The sequence below is a fragment of the Tachysurus vachellii genome, chromosome 4, assembly GCF_030014155.1.
Source record: "Tachysurus vachellii isolate PV-2020 chromosome 4, HZAU_Pvac_v1, whole genome shotgun sequence".
NCBI lineage: Eukaryota > Metazoa > Chordata > Actinopteri > Siluriformes > Bagridae > Tachysurus > Tachysurus vachellii.
Genome location: NC_083463.1, coordinates 24,450,105 through 24,473,412, shown reverse-complemented (window position 1 = coordinate 24,473,412; position 23,308 = coordinate 24,450,105). Strand labels below are relative to the sequence as shown.

The following is a 23,308-nucleotide window of genomic DNA, read 5'->3' as shown; positions in this document are numbered from 1 at the left end:
CCAATCCTCACCATGCATCACCATTTTCTGACAATTCATTGTCAGATAGTTGTTTGAGTAAACCGGTCCCACCTCATTAGAATATGGTGGCTTTGTTGTTTACAATTCTAAACATTGTTTCCGATAGTTATTAAGATCTACACTAAGTATGATATAGCAATTGTGAAGATCGGCCAAAAATCTTAGAACTAATTATCAAATGTATGTGTTGCATGTTATAAAAATTATCTCAATGGGTAGATCTAAAAGCTCCAAAAGGCAGTTTTTTTTAATAGTGTGAGGAAACAAACTAATATACAAAGGTAGTGATAGATTTCTAGGTAGTGGTTGTCCTACTATACCCATTAGAATCTTTATTATTACTATAACAATACTGGGTAGGGCCCCCTTTGCTCACAAAACAACCTCAATTCTTCATGTCATGAATTCAACAAGAATTTTCAGAATTTCTTTCTGGATGACCAAGAGCAAGGGGTTTAACAAAACAATTATTTTTTCATCATGTTTTGACCCAAGACTACACTAAAATTGTTTATCAAATGGAATTAAACAAGGCATTGCATATTCATTTAGCATAATACTGTAAATATGAATACTGTACAATTTGGAGCACAACAGGATTAACTTAATAAACAGATCCAATTAATATCTTACATATCAAGTTGTACTTCCTAAAATATCTCAGATCAGGATTTTTACAACTGTTTTGCATCAGATTCACAAAATAGCTAGCTGTTTAGGATGATTGGTCCTGGTAATACAAAATCCACTTAACTTTTGTGAGACTTGTCTTTATGGTTTGAGTGTTTTGTCTCAAAATGAAATTTCTGATTCAGTTTGCATGTAAAGATTGTGATCAGCCTTAATTTAATCTGATTACAGATTGGATTGACTCGAATTCCAAAATGGCCATGAAGTCACATTTATTATTGGTGCAGACTCCAATGAGTCCAGAATGCAGCAGCTAAAGTCCTACTAAAACCAGAAATATGACCATATCAGCCTTTCCTTATCCATAGAAACTGGCTCCAAGTCGAATTTCACATTGATATGCATTGCACTGAATGGCCTTGTGCTGCAGTTCCTGAACATTTTGTCTTTTATCCTAGATGCCTACTTTGATCAAATGATCCAGGCTCATTGTTAGTAAATTAAACAGTGTAGGCTACATCAGGGGCAGAGCTTTCAATATAAATAGAATTTAAAAAACATCATAAGGACATGTAATTTATATACCATACATTTCAGTTGATTTTAGTGTGCATTATGTATTTTGAGGATTTTATGGCCTTCTTGGTGTTCCACAGTTAAACCCATTAGACAATACAACTTACTGTAAAAGAGGTGCTAGTTTACTGAGTGTTTACAGAATATTAAGAACATAGGTGTACATAAATTCTTTATTTGGATATGTAACATGATAAGGGCCCAAACATAATGGTCACACAGGGGTCCACTGTGGCAAAGCACTGCCTCTGGCAGGAACAACAGAACAGAGGGGAAAAAACAAACAAACAAACAAAAAAACACACAGAAGCATCAGAACATTGGCACTTTACGCAAACAATTTTGTGAAGGATATTTTAAAACCTCTTGACAACTTCTTCAAGAACACCAGAAACCGATATTTCTGATGTCATGACTAAGTTTGGATCTCCTTACTGAGAAAACAACTACAGCTACATTTAGCTTGATCTGTACGCAGCACTATTAACTGTGCTGCCCCCTTGAGAATGGACAATATTTCAAACATTTAAATAGCAAATCATTCAAACAACTTGTCAAATTATACTACTGTAAGAATCAAAAGGTGCAGCACTTTTCTTACACGGTTTATTCCAGACTTAGTCAGAGGTTGCAACAAGCAGAAGTTATGTTGGTTAGCATGATTATTTTTAAAGCAGTTTATTCACCAGTAATACATAAGAGATTGGTTAGTGGAGAAGTTCCAATCCAGTGTAAGTATAACCCTTTCCAACATAAGGCAAGCATGACAAATACTAACTCTGCAATTTTAAACAAAATTTGCCCTAGAGAATTACAAAGTATTTTCAGAGAATTTCCAGAGAAGTTACAGCTCTGAATATTGAGGCAATTAATCATTTAACCAACTTACCCATGCAAATTCATAAAACATTATATAATTATTTAAATCATCTTGTGTAAATGTTTTGCTGGCCACTGCCTGCAGGTCCATACAGCTCTCTTTAATGAAGAATTTCAGCTGCAATTCTGGGACATTACATAGTGAAATGCCTTGTGTAATCATATTCTATTGTTGGAATAACAGCTTGCACAAATTTCAGGAAAATCAAGAGGTACCTGGAGAACATAATTAAGGAAGCATTCTTCTGTCATCATTAACATTTTTATATAGTAAAATATGGTGAATGGGGTAAACTGTTGATCCAGTGTCAGGATCCCTCCCTAGCATTTCTGAAGCCTAGGTTCAATACCCGAGCAATGAGCTAACCCAGCCACTGAAGACTTAAATCTCAGTACCTGTCCCAAGACTGGATAAAATGGGAGGTCTTCATCAGGAAGCATTTGGCATAAAACCTGTACCAAATGTTCTGGTTTGGTGTCCCCAAACAGGGAGCAGCCACAAGGACAAAAACACGGTGGATGGGGTAAAACGCTATACAAAAGACACTTTTGAGTCTGTTCACTAATCTAATGTCTAAGGTAAATACTGAAGCACTTTTATTTTTTTTGTTTGAGGGGAAAAAGCTTTCTGTTAAATTACGTTTTCAGAAGTTTACATGTACTTTTCTTCAACCAGTTTCTTACTTCTAGAAAACAGACGTGTATAGCAAGGAATGATACATTTCTAGCGATACATTTCTACATTTAACCAAGAGAGACGAGACATACAAACATAACTAATATACTGTATGAGCATCTTTTTTGGCATCCCTAAAAAATTCTGAACCAAAAACCCAAAATCTCAGGTATACTGAAGTGGATCAATATGGATCATCATCGTGTAATATGATCTTAACAAAATTATTGCACAGACTGTTTTTGAATTGTTTTTTATCAGAATAATCTCACACAGTGTGACAAATTATACTTAATGCATGCTAATGCATAATTATATTGTTATCTATAATATAGCTGTAATCGCAAAGTAAAAAAAAATGGGTTTGTTCAGTAATATTCAAACTATTAAATGTCTTCAAACCCTATTTATCTTTAGCAGTACTACCCAATAGGTAGAGAAAGGATACATATGAACGCCAAGCTCTCCTCCACCTTCAGCCACAGTCTCAATTATCTTCTTCATCACTTCGGCATGTCTGGAGAAAAAAAAAAAAAGACATACACATCTCTAATGTTGTAAAATCTACTAAATCATTTCACTACAAATGTAAGGAACAGAGATGAGTAAAGAGTGTATTTTTAATTTTGACACAAAATGGTAAGATGACCGTTATGATGTAAATGTGATTTAATAATTTCTGAATGTATTACTCTTTTTAAACAAAACAAATGATAGTTATAATAAATAATGACTACCATTGTTTTTTCATTCCATTATTATATTTGTAGATCTTGAATGCTTGTACATTCAAATTTACAGCATTTCACAGATACCCTTATCCAGAGCAAAGTAGAAAATTGCTTTGGAGTCTCCATCATTGAATACATGAACAATAGTCCACTAGGTTAAAAACTTCAGATACCATAAACCATAAAACTGTTTGGAGGCAAAATAAGTGCTACAGTGTTTCAGGAAGAGGTAGGTCTTTACCCATCATTTGAATATAGCCAGTGACTCATTCCATCACATCAGTGCCAGAACCAAAAAGAGTCTGGCTGTATACCTCTTACTCTGAGAGATGGTGGGACCAGTTGTGCAGTGCTGGTAGACCGAAGGGAGCAAGGTGCAGTGCGAGGAGTAACAAGAGCTTGGCAGTAAGAGGGTGCTGATCTTTTTTTGGCTTGTGAAATTAATACAGAAAAGTTGCTTATTGACATATAATTATGGTGCACTGGCATTGTACCTAAATCAGTTCAGCTATCCAACTATAGGCCAATATCATTCCTCTCCTTTATCTCCAGAAAAGGTTGTCACACACAAGTTAAAGAGGTAAATGACCCAATACTATCTCCTTGCTTGTGATGTGTGACTTGGCTTTTGACACCTTTCAGAACACATATACTTTATTTGTCCTGGTGAAGGAAATTGTATATGCAGCATATACAATACAGACATGTGCAACAACCAACCTGCACGATGATGTGTTGGAAAGGCTTCACGACCTCGGCTTGCTGCGGAGACCAAGCCTCCGGTCCTCGCCGTTGCCTGATACGAGAAACCAGGAGAGGGGACGCCGAAAGCTTTGTTCGAGAAAGTGGAAGCACGGCAAGTGGGCGGGCGTCCATGCTAGGCTAAAAAAAAAAAATCCCTAGACGGCTGGCTCTCCCGTCCATTCTACTTTCTAATGCTTGCTCCCTGGACAAGAAACTGGACTACATCCAACTCAAATGCACTATGCAATGAGAGTTTAGAAACTGCTGCATCTTTATTTTCACAGAGATGTGATTTCCCAGCTCTAATGCTAAATAGGCTCTATGTGAACTCTATGGGGCTATTAATGATAATGACTGTTTATCACTGCCGAAGATTTCAATCATGCAAATCTCAATTCAATCTCAAACCGTCTTCAAGACCATCACCACACGCTCCAACCAAAAGCTGTGGATGACTGCATGAGCTGCTAAAGAATAGAGACCTATCCTTCAGAACAGGGGACAGGGCGGCACCAAGAACAGCAAGGGCCAAACTGTCCCAAGCCATCAGAGAAGCAAAGTGCGCACATGCCCAGACAATCCACAGCCACTTCCAGGACAGTGGAATGCCGAACAGCTAGCGGATGTCTTTACTGACATGTTCAACATTTCCCCGAGCAGCGCTGTTGTTCCTACGTGCCTCAAGACAACCACCATCGTCCCCGTGCCAAAGAGGTCTACAGTGTCCTGCCCTTAATGACCACCATCCTGTCACACTCACACCCATTGTAATAAAGTACTTTCAGAAGCTCGTCATGAGGCACATCAAGACCCAGTTACCACCCTCACTGGACCCCGTACAGTTTACATATCATCTGAACCACTCCACGGACGATGCCATTGCCATAGCCCTTCATTTAGCCCTGACCCACTTGGGCAATAAAGACACTTACATATGTATGCTGTTCATAGACTTTATTTCATCATTCAACACAATTACCCCTCAGAACCTGATTGAGAAGCTGAGCCTGCTGGAACTGAACACCTCCCTCTGCAACTGGATCCTGGACTTGATGACTGGGAGACCTGTCAGTCCAGATCTGGAACAGCATCTCCAGCACCACCACACTGAGCACTGGAGCCCACTGCTGTTCAACCTGCTGACTCATGACTGCGCAGCAATGCACAGATCGAACCATATTATCAAGTTCACAGATGACACGACCGTGGTGGGTCTCATCAGCAAGAATAACAAGTCAGCATACAGAGATTAGGTGTAACAGCTAACTGCCTGGTGTAGAAACAACAACCTGTCTCTGAATATTGACAAAACTAAAGAGATGGTTGTTGATTTCAGGAGAGCACAGAGAAACCACTCTCCGCTGAACATCGACGGATCATCTGTAGAGATCGTCAAGAACACCAAATTTCACCTGGTCACTCAACACCAGCACCATCTCCAAGAAAGCCCAGCAGCATTATCTACGTCTTACGAAGGCTGAGAAAAGCCCATCTCCCTCCCCCCCCCCGACTACGTTCTACAGAGGGACCATTGAGAGCATCCTGAGCAGCTGAATCACTGTCAGTTTTGGGAACTGCACCATCTCGGATCGCAAGTCCCTGCAGCAGATAATGAGGACAGCTGAGAAGATCATTGGAGTCTCTCTTCCCTTTACACAACATGCTGCATCTGCAAGGCCAACAGCATTGTGGATGACCCCACACACCTCACACACACTCTTCACCCTCCTGCCGTCTGGAAAAAGGTTCCGGAGCATTAGGGCCCTCGCAACCAGACTGTGTTACAGTTTATTTCCACAAGACATCAGACTCCTAAAAAACTGACGCGAGCACAATACGCACACAACACACAAGCACGCACAAACAAGCACAATCAACTGTATCTACTGCAATGACCCTCACCAAATACACACACTTCCAATTTGCATCCTTGTCTACAGCACCATCATATCAAATGGTTTGCATGCTGTTTTGCAGACTGATTTTGCTCTTTGCACATGCTGTCACACATTTCAGTTGATTGCTGTTTTGCACAATACTTTACAATACCTCATGTAACTGCTGCTATAATACTAATGTGTTGATTCTAGTATTTCTGCACACGTAATACTGACCGAACATACAATATTTACATTGGTCGGCACTGTTTTTGTGTATTGTCTTGTATTTTGGCTTGTCTTGCAGTGTTTGCACCAGGTTGCACAGATGCACTTTATGTGGCTAGGACTACTGAATTTTGATGATTATAACTGACAACTAAGGAAAATCCCAAATTCAGTATCTCAGAAAATTAGAATATTACTTAAGACCAATACAAAGAAAGGATTTTTAGAAATCTGGGCCAACTGAAAAGTATGAACATGAAAAGTATGAGCATGTACATCGCTCATACTTAGTTGGGGCTCCTTTTGCCTGAATTACTGCAGCAATGCGGCGTGGCATGGAGCACATAGTGCATCTGTGGCACTGCTCAGGTGTTCTGAGAGCCCAGGTTGCTCTGATAGTGGCCTTCAGCTCTTCTGCATTGTTGGGTCTGGCATATCGCATCTTCCTCTTCACAATACCACATAGATTTTCTATGGGGTTAAGGTCAGGCGGGTTTGCTGGCCAATTGCTCATACTTTTCAGTTGGCCCAGATTTCTAAAAATCCTTTCTTTGTATTGGTCTTAAGTAATATTCTAATTTTCTGAGATACTAAATTTGGGAGTTTCCTTAGTTGTCAGTTATAATCACCAAAATTAAAAGAAATAAACATTTGAAATATATCAGTCTGTGTGTAATGAATGGATATAATATACAAGTTTCACTTTTTGAATGGAATTATTGAAATAAATCAACCTTTTGATGATATTCTAATTTTATGACCAGCACCTGTATAGTTGAAATGACAATTAAAGCTTCTTGACTTGACTTGAGCTGCATAAAAAGTAGGGGTGTAACGATACACCAATGCCACTTTTTGTCACGGTTTTGGAGCCACAGTTCGGTTCGAGCAGATTCATGTCATGCCACCAGCAATGCTAAAAAACACTAGATTCACTTTCAACTTAATGAAAGAGAACAATTAAACTTTATTAACTTTATACATTGGCTTCACAATTCTCTGCAGTTCAGTCAGCGTACCGGAGTAAACTAACATGAAATCAGATATAAACACTGGTTTGTCCACTCACTTTAACATACATTTGTAACCTTCAATAAAGATTTAAGTTCTTCTTTAAAAACACCATCATTACCAAAACACACACCAGATTAATGGTGTGTGCAAAACATAGAATGTTTGTTGAAAATCTGACTGCTTCAACTGCATTTATGATGTTTTGGGAGTTATCTGTTGTCGTGGGAAGTGGTAGCTCAGTGGTTAAGGTGTTGGGCTACTGATCGGAAAGTCATGGGTTCGAACCCCAGGTCCACCAAGCTGCCACTGCTGGGCCCCTGAGCAAAGCCCTTAACCCTCAGTTGCTCAGTTGTAAGTCACTCTGGATAAGGGTGTCTGCTAAATGCCGTAAATGTGTGGCTTTCATAAACAGCGCATGTCTGCAAAACGGGATTTGCAAATACCCGGTTGTCGGTAATTTAGTGTGCTATGATTGTAATAAAGGACTGAGTTGCACTCGAGGTCCTCTACCAGTTTGGCTTTTACTTCCCTGTAAAGTTGAGGCAGCACATTCTGACTGAAATGTGGTCGGCTCAGTAACTGGTATCTGGGCTTCAACAAGCTTAGCAAATGCATGAATTCATCGTTCTCAACAACTGAAAAGTAGCGCATATCTAGTGCCATGAAAACACCTATTGCCTTAGTAATTACACGATTGGAGTTAGCTTGTAGTTTCATCCTAAAGGCAGTGGGAAGAATTTTCTTAAATGTGCCGCTGATATCAATATTGGGATGATGTCTTCGGAGATGCGCTGTCATATTAGTGTTTCCTGACACGATCTCCATTCCTGAACTCCACTGAAAAACCAAAATGTTCCCACACATTGAGATGTTCTGCAATCTCAATACTATGCGGAGCAGCCCTCCTGCCTATTTAAACAGTCCAGTGTGTTCGTGCACTCCCAAATCACGTGACATGCACTTAGAAAACAGATTTAGAATATAATTAGAATATCACAACTTTAGAATCTAATATTTAGAACAAAGTACAGCTCTTAGTAGTTGTTACTAATTACTATTATCTAAATGTGAAGGAAGAAAAATTAGTTTTGTGAGATAATGTAGAGTGACGTCAACCACAACAAAGGGCAGCAGGGGGCGTAAGAGTACGTATTGTGGGTGGTGAATCGCAATTTTTTTAAGTTTGGTTTTAAATATCATTACATGCCTAATAACAAGACAGAAATACAGACAACATTTATATAGTCATCTATTTTAAAGTAAACAAGTTCATGTGGCCAAAGGGACAAGATAACTCTTATAAGCAGATATATCAATATGAAGTAAAAATGGCCAGATGGAAGTAAATCAAATTCTGGTTAGAGCATGTGAGATCGGTCTAGAGCAGGGGTCACCAACCTTTTTAAGACTGAGGGCTACTTCAAGGGAACTGAGTAGTACGAAGGGCTACCGGTTTGATACAAACTTCCTCAAGAGCAAAATTGCACAGATCACTTTTTAATAATAATAATAATAATAATAATAATAATAATAATAATAATAATAATCATATTATTATGGTGAAGAGACTGCTCACATGTCAATGTTAATTATTCTCCACAATTATTAACAATGATTTATACAACAATGATGGAATGAATATTCACAAGTAATTTAGTCTTTTTCAAAAAATGTTCACATTTCTGTGCACCAATTTTAGTTTAATGTTATGGTGTTTTCAATGAACACATGTTATCTCTTCTTTGTCTGTAAACGTCTGTTAGTGGGAAGCCTGGCACTGCATTCTGCACACCAGTGTACTGTAATCTGGTGAATAATTTGACACTGCAAGTCTGAGTGAGTCTTGTAAATGTGCATCAGTAAGGCGTGTTCTGTGTTTGTTCTTGATAAAGTTCATTTTAGAAAAGGCTGATTCACAGAGAGAGGTTGAACCAAAAAGGCATTCAAATTTCATAGCTGCTGTGCATACACCACTGTACTTTTCTGTGTCCACAAGGCACCAAAAGTTTGATGCAGACTGATGGGCTTTGAGGTGGATTTACCCCCCATTTTTTGGGGGGTAAATCACAACTAACTCCTCATCGTTGCTGCACCACTTCCTTGTGTCAGGAGTCGGACGTGACATGCGTGCAATATTGACATTTGACTTCAGAAAAGGCCAGAGTTCGTTATATACATAAAACATTTTTGTTTTAAATTTTTTTAATTAAATAAAATGAAATTAAATATCGTCATTTTAAAATCTACGTTAATGCAAGCGTTTTTTATTCAAAAACTACAGCAAGAAAATTTTTTAGGCGTAGCTATATTTTGACCAGTGCTATTTTAGAATAGTGTTAAGTGCTCCTTGCGGGCGACCAGGTGCCCACAGGCACCGCGTTGGTGACCCCTGGTCTAGAGTAATTTTCCCCGTTTGGCTGAATATGGACTAATGGATGTTCACTCACACTAACCATGTTCAACATCAGGGTAACTGTCACATTACCAAACCAAGCAGATACAGAATAATAATGACGGCATGGTAAAACATCCGCATAACCATCTGGGCCACTCCAAAAACCCTGTCTACAGAGGAATTACACTGTGTACTAATATATACAACCCACAATCGGCAATTATCTTTGCAACTTGTGACAATATTGATAATCTCTGTTGCATAATGTCATTATCCCTATGTAGAAGGAATGCATGGCAGTACTGTTAGTTGTGAACATGCACACAGTCTTATCACCCTTCGCAAATTGTTGTGTGATGATCATAATAGAGACTTGTCTATACCCTTTATCCCAGACAAGGCAGTTCATCAAGCGTACCGTTCCACTCACTGCCACATCATAAACAGTGTTTTTGGTAAGAGCAGAGGAGGAGGTCTATGCATCTATGTACACAATGGCTGACGCTCCATGTTTACCTGCTCACCTGTAAGCAATGACCGAGATGTGTATACCTTTTCATGCCACTAGAGCCTACTATAGTGCTCATTACATCTGTTTACATGCCACCAGATACTAACATTAGCATAGATTTCAGCCTGCTGTATGACACCATAAACCATGATCCGCCACACCAACTTTGATCAAAAGGTGCAGGCTATTCTTTTAAAGCCCGTCATAACCTTGCGCCACCATACCTCTCAGATCTTATAAAGTTCTATGCTCCTTCCCATACTCTCTGAGCTTCCACTTAAAGGCTCCTCATTACACCACCTGCCTGTTTAACCACTATGGGTACTACAGCATTTAGCACTCGTCGTCTATGGAATTCTCTCCAGGAGCATACACTCAGACCACACACCACAGCACTTAAATCTCCTTAAATGTTAGAAAATTGTTTTTTATATTGTTTATTTGTTGTTTACTCTTATTTAATAATTTATAAGTTGTTTGAATTTGTATGGTGACATTGAGCGACTTGAAAGGTGACAATATATCAAATGTATTATTATTATTATTATTATTATTATTATTATTATTTGGTAGAACCTTAAGTAGTAAATTATACAGCAAGGGGCAGAGACTTTTCTTACAGAGCCCCACAGTTATGGAACAGCCTTCCAATTACTGTTCAAAACTCAGACACAGTGCAGACTGAAAACACATTTGTTTGGTCTAGCTTTTTATGAATAGTTTTTCTTAGGTAAAGAAGAAGATCTGGAAGGTTCATGAGCCTAGAGTGTTTGCTGAACTGGGGTATATGGATTTTGTTGCCTTACCACTCTCACATGTCGGTCTGATGTGCTGTCTATGGAGTGGTTGGACACTTTATGTCCCAGGAAGCCCTCATGTCGATCACCTTCTGACCTTCCCTTTTTGTTATGCTGTAATAGCTAATCTTGCCCGAGTCCCTGCCTGCACTTTGCACATAATGTACACTTAAATGACATTTACAATATTTACTGTCCAGTACCAAACGTCAACTGTCAGAACTTGTTTTTCAATAACTATAAAAGCAATGTTTTATGTATACGCACCATGATTAAAAAAAACACTCTTGGTCCAGAGTCTAGCACATCTCACCTATAGCATTATCAGACTGCTTGAAATGTGGACCATTTGTCAGGTAAATCCAATCAAACATGATTTTTGGTGTTTGTGAGTAACATGGGAACGAAGCACCTGCATGAGCGCATTTTCAGACACAGCAGTATATGAAAAGAAATGAAGCAGCTTCACAGGAGAACATGCTGAAAGGCTGCACTTTCTACACCACAGTTTGGTGCTACTCTACTAGGACTACCGGGTAGATACTGGCTATTGGAATCATTCAATTTCTCTCATTTTATTTCATTTTTATTAAAGCTCTTTTTAAAAGAACTTAAAAAACGAGAAGTAATATTAACTTAATAAGTAATTAAGTTAATGTTCTGCAAAGGTTATATTGTTTAAAGCACAAAACATTGTTTTAACAACATTAAAAATTATTAAAACATTGTTAAACCTTATTTAAGTACCAATTATCTGTGTCCATTATCACAAAATAATAGGTATAGGGCCTGAAAACCATATTGGTCAACCTCTACTATATATATATATATATATATATATATATGTATATATATATATATATATATATATATATGTATATATATATATATATATATATACATATATATATATATATATATATATATATATATATATATATATATATATATATATATATATATATATATATATTTTTTTTTTTTTTTATTTGCAGCTGAAGCTTGCCCAGAGCAATTTTAGTGGGCCAGACTTTTTTAATAAAAAGGTGTTATTAAATAAAGGTGTTACAAAACATATTTTGTGTAGATTGTTCAAGTTTCAGTACCTGCATGGGTGCACAGAGCACATAGCAGGAGGAGGCAGGTGTGGGTGGTTTTCAATGGTGACTGTTTTCTTAACATGATCCTGGCTTATGTCCTCATACATCTGATCAACAGTGAGTGGTTGTCTTTCCTGGGAAACAACACAATACATTGGCTAAATTTTAATGATTAAGAATTACTTCCTAAATTCTTAGGTTACTAAAGTCTAAAATAACATGTTGGTTGTTTTTTGTGTCATGAATATGCATTAACCTCATCATATCCAAAAAGCCACAGCCTAGGCGTTTGATAGTATTTGTCATAAGTTATGTACAGATCATAGGTTCTTGTCTGAAGAATGTCGTCATCTCCGCTTGCCTCAGCCTTCCACTTAGCTGAATCTGCCATTTTACTTGTGTCAAGAGTGGCCTAGACAGATATTAATACAGTAAACGTTTTGCACAAGCAAGTCATCAATATCTATATTCATGAGGAACAATTCAATACAAAACTCACTGTACCTCATCTTTTCCCAAAAGCCCACTTTCTTCATAATCTGAAATATACAGATTAGCTTTATATTTAAACAGCAATGACTGTATTTGTATTTTAAGATGATCAAGATGCATTAAAACATATATTCTTTCAAAAAAATATTAAAAATTGTTTTTGCACTTACCCTTCATATCTGCTGCCTCTTCCTCCTCTTCATCATCGCTAATTCCACTGCCCAATTGGACGTTCATATTCATATTATCCTTCGAATTGGGAAATAAATATTCATGTTCAAATGAAAGAAGGCACCAGAGCTTGCTAGTACTAAATAGGGAAATCCTTTTTTTTAATGCATGTCAGAATTTATGTACTGTTACCACATTACTTTGTTATCCAAAGAGATTTCACGAACCGCCTCCAACATTCCATTCACTGGCAATGACAAATTAATAAATATTTTTATTACTAAAATGTAAAAGTAACTTTAATTCTAACACAGATACTACAACAGAAATAATTTCACTTTTTGGTAGTTGATTCTGTTCTCACCAGAGTTATGATAAGTGTCAACCCATCCTCCATCTCCATCATCCTCTTCTATTATGGCCTCCAGCTCATCAGAGTACTCCATTTGTTTACAACGCTTGTAACATGGCACTGAGACAGAAGAAACTACAGTAGGAATTTTGCCATCTAAAGACTAGTTTATCTAAATGATCTTTTTTATATACAATTTTATTAATGAAAATTTCCAAAGCCCAATTATGTGCTACATACCATTACGGGTTAACAGAAACTGCTTATCCATGGGCAAGTACGGCTTCACCTTTGCTTCTTCTCCCGATGCCCTACAGAATTATTATGAAAAATCAGTATCAAGTCAGTATCAACATTTAGATGTTAATAATTAATCTGACTCAACCTGAAAGATTACTCTTAACGTTTCTCTTTTCTCTATAACAAAACATGCTTTTAAAAACAGATAATACCAGAAGCATTCAAACTGCTTCTAACAATAATTTGTTCTTCTTTCAGCACTGGGTACCTAAATATTTTAGGGCTTTTTTTTACACCTGGTCAACTTCATGTGTTTTCTCTGATCTGATTGCTATTTGATTTGTTAAAACTGTTCCATTTACATTAGGCCACATAAATGCGTCTTGGCGAATCGGATATCAATCCGATCTTTCTACTCCTGCCCAAAATGCAAATCTATTTTACCTCATTTTCAGGGTAATTGAAATGGAACACACTTTGGTGTATGCGGTTTTCAGAATGCAATCATAAAGAAGATGAAAAAACTTGTTACGACGGTTATGCTACAAAAAATAGTATTTACTGTTTGCTGCGTTTTCGCTGGTGGCAGCAGTGCATTTTAAGACCAAACGAGACACCTGGGTGAAAGATCGGAGCCAGCACTTGCGAGTGACATACTTCCGTTTGGGAGGAGTATAACGCTGACGTATGTAGCTTGAACAACCACATTCATTTACACCTGTCCAGTTTCATCTGAAACGTGTCCCAGACCACCTCCTGAAGTGGTCTGAAGGATCGGATTTATACCTTCTCAAAAACGTTTTGAGGGCATTTAGACCTGGTCTTTTTACGATCGGATAGCTATCCGATCACAGAAAACGCATGAAGTGACCAGGTGTAAAAAGCCCCTTAAACAAGCAATTATCAAACACTTATTAAAAACCTGTCCTTGACCCCTGTAAACTGTCCAATTATAGGCTGATATCAAACCATCCCTTAATCTCCAAGATCCTAGAAGAAATTGTAGCACATCAGTCATGGTCATACAGACACTTGAATAGATCTCATTAAATGCATCAGTCAAGATTTAGGCCGATCATATCACAGAAACAGTCCAGGTTAAAGTGGTAAATGACCTATAACTTGCCACTGCTTACAGCCATGTCTACTGTACTTGACCTTAGTGCAGCTTTCAGCAACAATGATCATGCAATTATCCTTAATAGTTTAAAAAAAATGTTGTTGAAGTTAAATGAACAGCCCTCTGCTGGCTCAGGAATTATTTGACCGAATGTTAAAAGTTTGTTGTTCTGAAATGTTCTTTTTTTGGCCCATTGCTTTTGTCTTTATATATGCTACCTCTGGGTAAATGATTAATAAACATGGTATTAGCTTTTACTGTTATTCTAAAAACACAGTTATATGCAAAGGCAGTGACTGGCACCAGCTTTATAAAGTTGACGAATGTACAAAGGACATTAGAGGGTATTTATACTAGGACAAAGTATAGTAATCTCTGTATGGTCAGATGGATTGCATCATGTGCAGCAGTAAAAGATGTCTGTCGGATTACTGACTCCAGTCCATCATTTAAAGCTCACTTGACATGATGCAAAACTATTCTGGATGTTCCAGCAAGCGCATAAACAATCTGCAGGTAGACCACTAAGCAACAGCTAGTATCTTATGACTATCTCACCCCTATCTTATCCACACTACATTGCCTCATAGTCAAATTTTGCATTGATTATAAAATACTACTACTGGCCTATAAAGCACCATGCCAATGTAGGATTATTCGATAGACTTGTTAAAGGCTAGTTCAGGGCTGGCCAACCAGTCAGAGACCAAGAGCCACATTTTTTACTGTGCACATACACACACATGAACATCACCCTATCCCTTCCTCACACACACACATACCATTGCTCAGCCAGATTTACTGTAAATGTCACACACCAACATGATGACAGATGACTCCTACATTACTAAGACCACAGGCCAGTCATTTTCAACAATGAACATTGTGTGCACTGTCTCATACAGACAAACTCTCAGTTCAACCAAGTCCACAAACAACAATATAATAATTTACAAAAGCGTTTTTCTTTTATTATGCATGTTACTTAGTGGGACTTCTGGCTTTCCTTGCCTTGAACAATCCTCTTCAAATCTGGCTTGTATTCCATTGTTGGCACTCGAAGCAATTCTTTCACATGGGTGTCAGTCAGAACAGATCGATGCTTTGATTTCACGTGTTTCAGGGTAGAAAACACAGACTCGCAGACGTATGTTGACCCAAACATTGACGGTATCTTAAGCGACCAACTTGTGCTTGCGAAGTTCAGTCCCTTTTGGAAATTCCTGGTTTATGTTAGCATGGAGTGAGGTGAAGTGGTGCTGAAGATTTGAAGCTTTGAAATGCGCTAATGATGCCTGACATATAAGACAAAATGGCTTGCCATTACGTTCAACAAAAAATATAAACTCCGCTCTGTTAAAAACGTCCTGTGTTCATCTTCATATTTTCGTTTTGCTGTGCATTTTTCCCTGCCATTTTGAGAGCGAACTTGACACAAATTGTTTACTCAAATGATCTTGCTCCTACTGGGAAACTTTGAGGTATTTTCATCCTACTCACATGCGCGTTTGACGAAAATACCGTATTGAACTCAAGCGAAGCGAACACGCATATTAAAAAAAAAAACACAAATACAAACTTTGATATGAATGTAAGATCCGCATAAAACAGTCAGTTTGGACCAGATGTGTTCTCTCGGTGGAAACCTCTGGAACTAAAAGCTCTATGGTGATAATAAATAGACAATATTTTAAGTGTTTTTTTTAAAAAAAAAAAAAACATTCATGAAAATTAATATTATTAAACAGTAAAATACATAGTAAATATGTACTCAGTAACCATGTACTGATGGGTAGTTTATTTTCCAGATATTTTCCAAACATGGGGGAGGACATACATGTGCAAGCTCCCCATGTAAGATTGCTTCATTCATACTGGTCAGTTTAACACACAAACTTCTGTGAGGATAGCTGGGCACCATCATGCACCACTACGAGTTACAATTATGACAAACACTGGTTCACTGCTAAGGTGGGAGAAGGAAGCTAAGTCACAAGAGTTGGAGATCAAATCAGGTGTTAAAGTACAAAGTTAAAGTACAGTTTACTTTAAAGTAAAGTTTGGCAATAAGAGAATCTAAACCGATGTACTCTTAGAAATTACAATGGCAGTACTCAGTCAATGACACTGCTTCAGTCTAGAAAGAGCTTAGACAGATTACAAACTGCAAACCTTAAGCCCTCCACTTTGGTAAGAAACTCCGTCTGGCAAGAAACAGTCTGAACGAATTCTAATGTTGCTGTCAATGGGACGGTCCTGTCACCACCACCCCTTGCAACACCAGCCATCAACATAAACTTAAACATAACATAAAGCCCATCAGCTTCACCACCCCCATGAAAGCAATGGCTTGGGCCTCACCTCAAGAACAACTCTTTCCGTAGTGGAGAGATGTCAACCAAGGATACACGAGGTAGAACCAACCCAAAGCAAACAGACCTGTCTGTGTCTCCATCCACCTTGAAGTCCTGTGCAGATCAGCTGTCTCCAGTGTTAACAGAAATCTTTAACACTTCAGTGGAGAGACATGCCATGTGCCAGCCTAATTCAAGACCTCCAGCATCATCACCCTCCCCCCAAAAAAATCATTACAGGATCTGTTGCTCTTACACCTGTAGCAATAAAGTCCTTTGAGCACCTCATGCTGTCCCACCCCAAATCCATTACAGAGCCTCTCCTGGTCCTCTGCAGTTTGCCTAGAGAGCCAACAGGCCTCCTTGGACATTAATGTACCCCCCAGCCTTTAAATCTTCCTTTTATTAATCGCCCCATTCCGTCACATCCTACATGTATGTGTATTTCCTTCAGAAAATGCAAATATTGTTTGATTGGTAAATAATAAACTCATTAGGCCTTACAAAAGTCCTGTTGAGTGCATAAGAATGAGATCACTTTACATTATTCTTATGCACACTTAATATGCAACCTGCAGTAACTTTTGATTGTTTTTCTAACTGCAGCAGTCAATATGAATAGTACCAAGGGGAGTGATCAAGCACTAGGGCTGGGAAAAGCACACTGTGCAGTGGTCTTGTGCAAGGGTCTTGTGCATACAATGAATTCCATGCAACTGGGAGAACTGAAGAGGTTTTCGACAACTAATTTCATTTCTAAGTGAGGAATTATGATATCTGTATATTGCATTGCTATCTAAACAAAGGAAACAACCCGTTAGTCCGACTTCAAAGAGTTCAGTGACACGATAACATCTTAATCTGTAACAGAAGCTATGGTGAAAGTTGAAATATAAATTAAACACAGATTATTAAACTTCATGCTGTTGGATACAAGGCACAGTTGTTTAGACAGTTCCCAAAATTCCAACAAATTTGAAATGATTTCGATCAGTAAAGCCAAAATTACATCTTTCCCCAATTTGCTTGAGACAGGGATAAATAACCCATGAAGTAAACAATTATTTGTGCAATTAATAATTGCTACTGTTTGTAAACCTCCCAAGCAATGTGTTCAGTTCACATATCATGTCTGATGTGACCTCTAAAAACAGGTACTTACCATTTCCATGTGGGGCAGTGATGAACTAGATGATCTCCTGCAGCAACAAACTGTATAAACACTTCAATTTAATGCAATACAATTCAACATGACAATTTAATATCATCATATTAAATATCATCAGTATCATAATGCTTATTATTAACACAAAACTGCATTTACCTCCTCAGGTGTTATAACTCCAGTTTCTTTAAATTTGGACTCCTGAAAAAAACAACAACAGTCAAACACAATGCAGAATAATAAGTAAAACACTCACAGATGCATTTGAAGTGATAATGATTTAGTTGGGTTATTTGTTCATGAAGACTAATACCAGTCATGTTTATGTTATAAAATGCTGCATTACTACAGGAGAGCAGGGCATTGAGGCTCACCCAACTTTTAGTTCCCACTATGAGCTTAGTGTATGAACAGATATATAAGAAGTTCAACCAAGGGTTTACAAAAGGTGTTATTTATGAAAATCAGCTCAATTCCGAAAAATGTATTCTACACAGTTCCTTAGTGCATGTAAATTTAAGCATGAGATAACTAAGGGGGTTTTTACACCTGGTCACTTCATGCATTTTCTGTGATCGTATAGCTATCCGATCGTAAAAAGACCAGGTCTAAATGCCCTCCAAAACGTTTTCGAGACGGATATAAATCCGATCGTTCAAACCACTTCAGGAGGTGGTCTGGGACGCATTTCAGATGAAACTGGACAGGTGTAAATGAATGTGATTCAAGCCACATACGTCAGCGCTATACTCCTCCCAAACGGAAGTACGTCAATCGCAAGTGATCTTTCACCCAGGTGTCTCGTTCGGTCTTAAAATGCACTGCTGCCGCCAGCAAAAATGCAGCAAACAGTAAATGCTGTTTTTTTTGTAGCATAACCGTCGTAACAAGTTTTCGTCTTCTTTTTGATTGCATTCTGAAAACCACATACACTAAAGAGTGTTCCATTTCAATTACCCCGGAAATGAGGTAAAATAGAATTGCATTTTGGGTGGGAGTAGAAAGATCGGATTGATATCCGATTCGCCATGACGCATTTATGTGGCCTAATGTACATGGAACAGTTTTAACAAATCAAATAGCAATCAGATCAGAGAAAACACATGAAGTGACCAGGTGAAAAAGGCCCTAATATAAATCTTGACTTGATCAGTTTTAATATAATTTGGATTAATTACTACACTTTTTACTGCACTAGGTCTATGTCACAAAATTGCGCATTCTTTTTGCAAAATCTATCATGATGGAAATTTGTGGGCAGAGAATAAATCAATTTACCTTGGGCCAGGGAGTGGGAGGAAAAAAGAGGCTGCATTAATGGTATTAGCATTGGAAAAAAATAAATGTAGCTGCAAGTGGCATGACACAAGTTTAAGCTGTCATATCAAATTGAGCACATGTTAGGAATACTCCCTGGAGCAGAGATCAAAGCCTCTCATCCTAAAACTAACCAATGCACCAGCATGCTTGTCTGACTTTTCTGGCAGCTTGGTGAGTGGGAGGACACGTTAGGAGCAGCACTAATAAATATGATGACAGTTAAAAACTTCAGACACTGGTCATCCAGCAAAGTTCTCCTAATATTATACAAAGAACATGAACCGTGAATCTGAACAGGATGAGCAATGACAAGAAATACAGAAAAACAGACACATGACAAGATTCCGTAACACAATGCCTGCCATCTTGGGTGCCAGTTAATTAATGATCTATGCATTTTAAGTTCTCTTTTCAGCAACTCGTATTGTATGCTGATCAGATGAATGACCTAGGACTAGTTTCACTAATGTTTTCATTTTTAAAGAACATTAAACATACAAGAAATTATATCAGCTAAAATAGTTAAACTTTATGGCAAAAATATACAGGAGACATCTCCTGATAATACAAGCTTTACAACACCCCTTAGAATTGTAAGATAGGCTAAATCAGTTATTATAGTGCCCCCTTTGATTTATTTTTATCATTTTATTTAAGTCTGTGTGTGTGTTTGTGTGTGTGTGTTGAAGAGGCTCCTCAGTGCCAAATTCTGTGGCAATATTTCAAAGATAAACCTGTCTTATAGCTGCTTTAGAAAATTAGGCTCCAACTTATTAGTGGTAATATTATTTACACATAGGACGACATTTTTGATAATTATTGCATTACACTCCACTGAGTAATGTGACCCCAAAACTGTGATGGCAAAAATCCCAGGACAAGTTCTCAAAAGTACATTGACGACATTAGGTAGAAACATTTATTCAGAGCAACCTTCAAAAGTGCTTTGGTGCAGTGATGTTCATTCCACTAATGGATAATGACCCCAACAGTGCTTAAAGGAACATTTAAGGGTCTGTCTGTAACAAACTGCTGTTATGTAGCACAACAATCTTGTTGCAAATTAAAAAAGCATGCTGTGTTAAATACTTATTTCCCCTTACTGTATGTGCCAAATGGGCTGTTTGAGTATTTCAGAAACTGCTAATCTCCTTGGAAATTCACACACAACAGTGTAAAAAACAAGAAACATCCTTTGTGCAGAGAGTCTGTAGGCTGAAAAACCTTGTTGTGGGAGCAGAGGACAACTAGACTACTAGACTGATCAGACCTGACAGGAAGTCTGTAGAACCACAAGTAAGCACTCTTTACAATCATGGTGAGCAAAAAAGTATCTCAGAACACACATCATAGCTTGTGGTGGATGGGCTACAACAGCTGAATACCATATCAGGTTCCACATCCAATAATCTACAGCATCTGTAAGTATACAGTTTCTATGACTTGATAATCATACATGTTTAAAAATGGGCAAAGTGTTTTTCCAGAGACACTAAACATTAAGACGCAAAGCATTAAGCGTTTCAAAACCCAAACTTACAATAATTCATATGCCCGCAATAGATACAGAACTTTACCAACAACAATAACTTTAGAATGTAAAGTAACTGGAATTCAAAATCAATGGATCTATTGATTATAGTTGTTTCAGAAGTCATATTTTATGACTATTAAATATGCCACCTGTAGTAACTTTTGATTGTTTTTCTAACTGCAGCAGTCAATATGAACAGTACCGAGTGATCAAGCAGTAGGGTTGGGAAAAGTACACTGTGCAGTGGTCTCGTGCAAGGGTCTCGTGCATGCCACTGGGAGAACTGAAGGGGTTTTTGACAACAAATGTCATTTCTAAGTGATGTATTATGATTGCTTTGCTATCTAAACAAAATAAACAACCCGTTAGTCCGACTTCAAAGAGTTCATTGACACGATAACATCTTAATCTGTAACAGAAGCTTTGGTGAAAGTTGAAATATAAACTAAAATACAGCTTATTAAACTTCATGTTGTTGGACACACCGCACAGTTCCCAAAATTCCAACACATTTTAAATGATTTCAAACAGTAAAGCCGAAATTACATCTTTTCCCGATTTAGTTGAGAAGGGGATAAATAACCCATGAAGTAAAACAATTATTTGTGCAATTAATAACTGCTACTGTTAGTAAACCTCCCAAGCAATGCGTTCAGTTCATGACTTTGTACTAATCTATCATTTCATGCACATTTGGTAAAAGAGACGGTAAAAGATGCTGCTCATCATCCTCTAAAATGTCTACTTTAGTGCTAGTGAGCTAGCAAACAGCACTGTTAGCACGCTCCAGGCTTACCTTCAGCACGGGAGTTAGAAACTCAGCCACTCCTAAAGCTGTGCCTTTCACAGAATTGATAACGTTCTGCATGATTAAAATGTAATACCACGGAACTCTTTGTGCGCGATATGCTCTGAGTTTTCTAACTACAACTAATGTTTACGGATTTTCAGTAGCAAGTATCAGAAATCACGTGACTTCAGTCATCAGACTGACACTTCCTACAATCGAAGTCTCTTGAAAATGACGCACGCGCGTTGGATGTCGGCCGTGGGACCTGGACTGAGCACATAGATATAAACACTAGATGTCGCCTTGGGTACGGGGCAGGCACTTATTTCCAGGAATTTCAGAACAGCGTAACAGATATTGCGTCATCGGGTAGGCGTGGCCTATTTGATAATCTAACCCAAACCCTAACCGCAGTTTTTGGTTGTTTATTTGTTTTCTGAAATAAATATACATGTATGACTGTTTTGTCCTTCGTAGTATGCTGTTTTTTGTTTGTTTTTTTTGAAAGAGGGCGTTTTTTCAAGACCTCCGGAAACACGCCCACTTTACGTCGTGGTAACGAAACACCTGGAATTTAATGAATGCCGTCGGTACGGCAGTACATTGGAACGAATGCGTCAATAGAGCCGCCATCTTGGTAAGGGGTACCCCCTCCTCTTAATGCATCAGCGTCAATGAAGGCAAAGAAATAAAATCACCATAAATCGTCATATTGCGATTTTCTAGGGTTTTTTTGTTCGTTCCAACGATCAAACATGTATTTATCATTAAGTCCAGAGAAAATTTAAGGTTTTGATATAAAGATAATCTACTTTTTCACAATATAATGCATAGTGCTAGTAGGTCTAAGTTTATTAGATACATTCTTCCACTTGAGTAAACTTCAAATGAACAATCACTTACCTTAACCTACTGCATGCAACACTGCTACAATGGTGTGAATATACATGTTCATTTAAACATTTAAATTGTATTGGTTTATTAGATATAATACACAAAGCGTGATTGTGTGAGTGAATGAGTGTGTGTGTGCCCTGTGATGGGTTGGCACTCCGTCCAGGGTGTATCCTGCCTTGATGCCCTATGACGCCTGAGATAGGCACAGGCTCCCCGTGACCCGAGGTAGTTCGGATAAGCGGTAGAAGATGAATGAATGAATGAATGAATGATACACAAAGCAATTTGCAGGTGGAAGCAAATCACAAAATTGAGAGGAACATAATGTGAAAGTTAGATAGTTGAGGTGCCAAAGACCGTTCAATCTATTCTTTATTCCTGTCCTGCAATACTTTTGCCACATTAAATAAGTATGTAGTAAAGTCACATAAAACAAAAAAAAAAAAAACAAAGTTTGACTTTGAGGCTGAACTTGTGTGTTACACTGCCAAGCTAACTGGTGACATCCTTCCAGGACTGTCAGCTGAGTTAACACTTAAAACTAAGTGTTTAGTATCCCTGCAACAACATTACCTTACACAGTTTCTTCCTGACACTTTTGCTCTGCAGTTGCAGAGTATGAACCTTTGAGACATGGTGTTGTCTCAACTTATGAAAGGCACAGACAACCAGTGACATTAACCTAAAGTGATGG

At 38.0% G+C, this 23,308-nt stretch overlaps 1 protein-coding gene across 1 annotated transcript; it reads right to left on the bottom strand.

Moving 5' to 3' along the window:
- Positions 1–1,382: 1,382 nt before the first annotated feature.
- atg3 (autophagy related 3) lies at positions 1,383–21,938 on the bottom strand. The gene is made up of 12 exons (XM_060868471.1): positions 21,724–21,938; positions 18,233–18,274; positions 18,071–18,120; positions 13,435–13,505; positions 13,207–13,314; positions 13,043–13,089; positions 12,842–12,920; positions 12,684–12,718; positions 12,436–12,591; positions 12,186–12,313; positions 3,231–3,299; positions 1,383–2,322 (listed from the first exon to the last, which is right to left on the bottom strand). The coding sequence occupies exons 1-12, from the start codon at positions 21,793–21,795 to the stop codon at positions 2,241–2,243; spliced, it is 939 nt and encodes a 312-aa protein (XP_060724454.1). The 5' UTR covers positions 21,796–21,938; the 3' UTR covers positions 1,383–2,240.
- Positions 21,939–23,308: the final 1,370 nt, after the last annotated feature.

Bases quoted from the DNA above. Each gene is read 5' to 3' on its own strand.
- atg3 (XM_060868471.1), bottom strand. From the start codon at position 21,795: ATGCAGAACGTTATCAATTCTGTGAAAGGCACAGCTTTAGGAGTGGCT. The intron at 18,275-21,723 runs GTAAGCCTGGAG...TGTTTTTTTCAG, and splicing joins TTCTAACTCCCGTGCTGAAG to GAGTCCAAATTTAAAGAAAC. The intron at 12,592-12,683 runs GTACAGTGAGTT...ATATCTGTCTAG, and splicing joins GGCTTTTGGGAAAAGATGAG to GCCACTCTTGACACAAGTAA.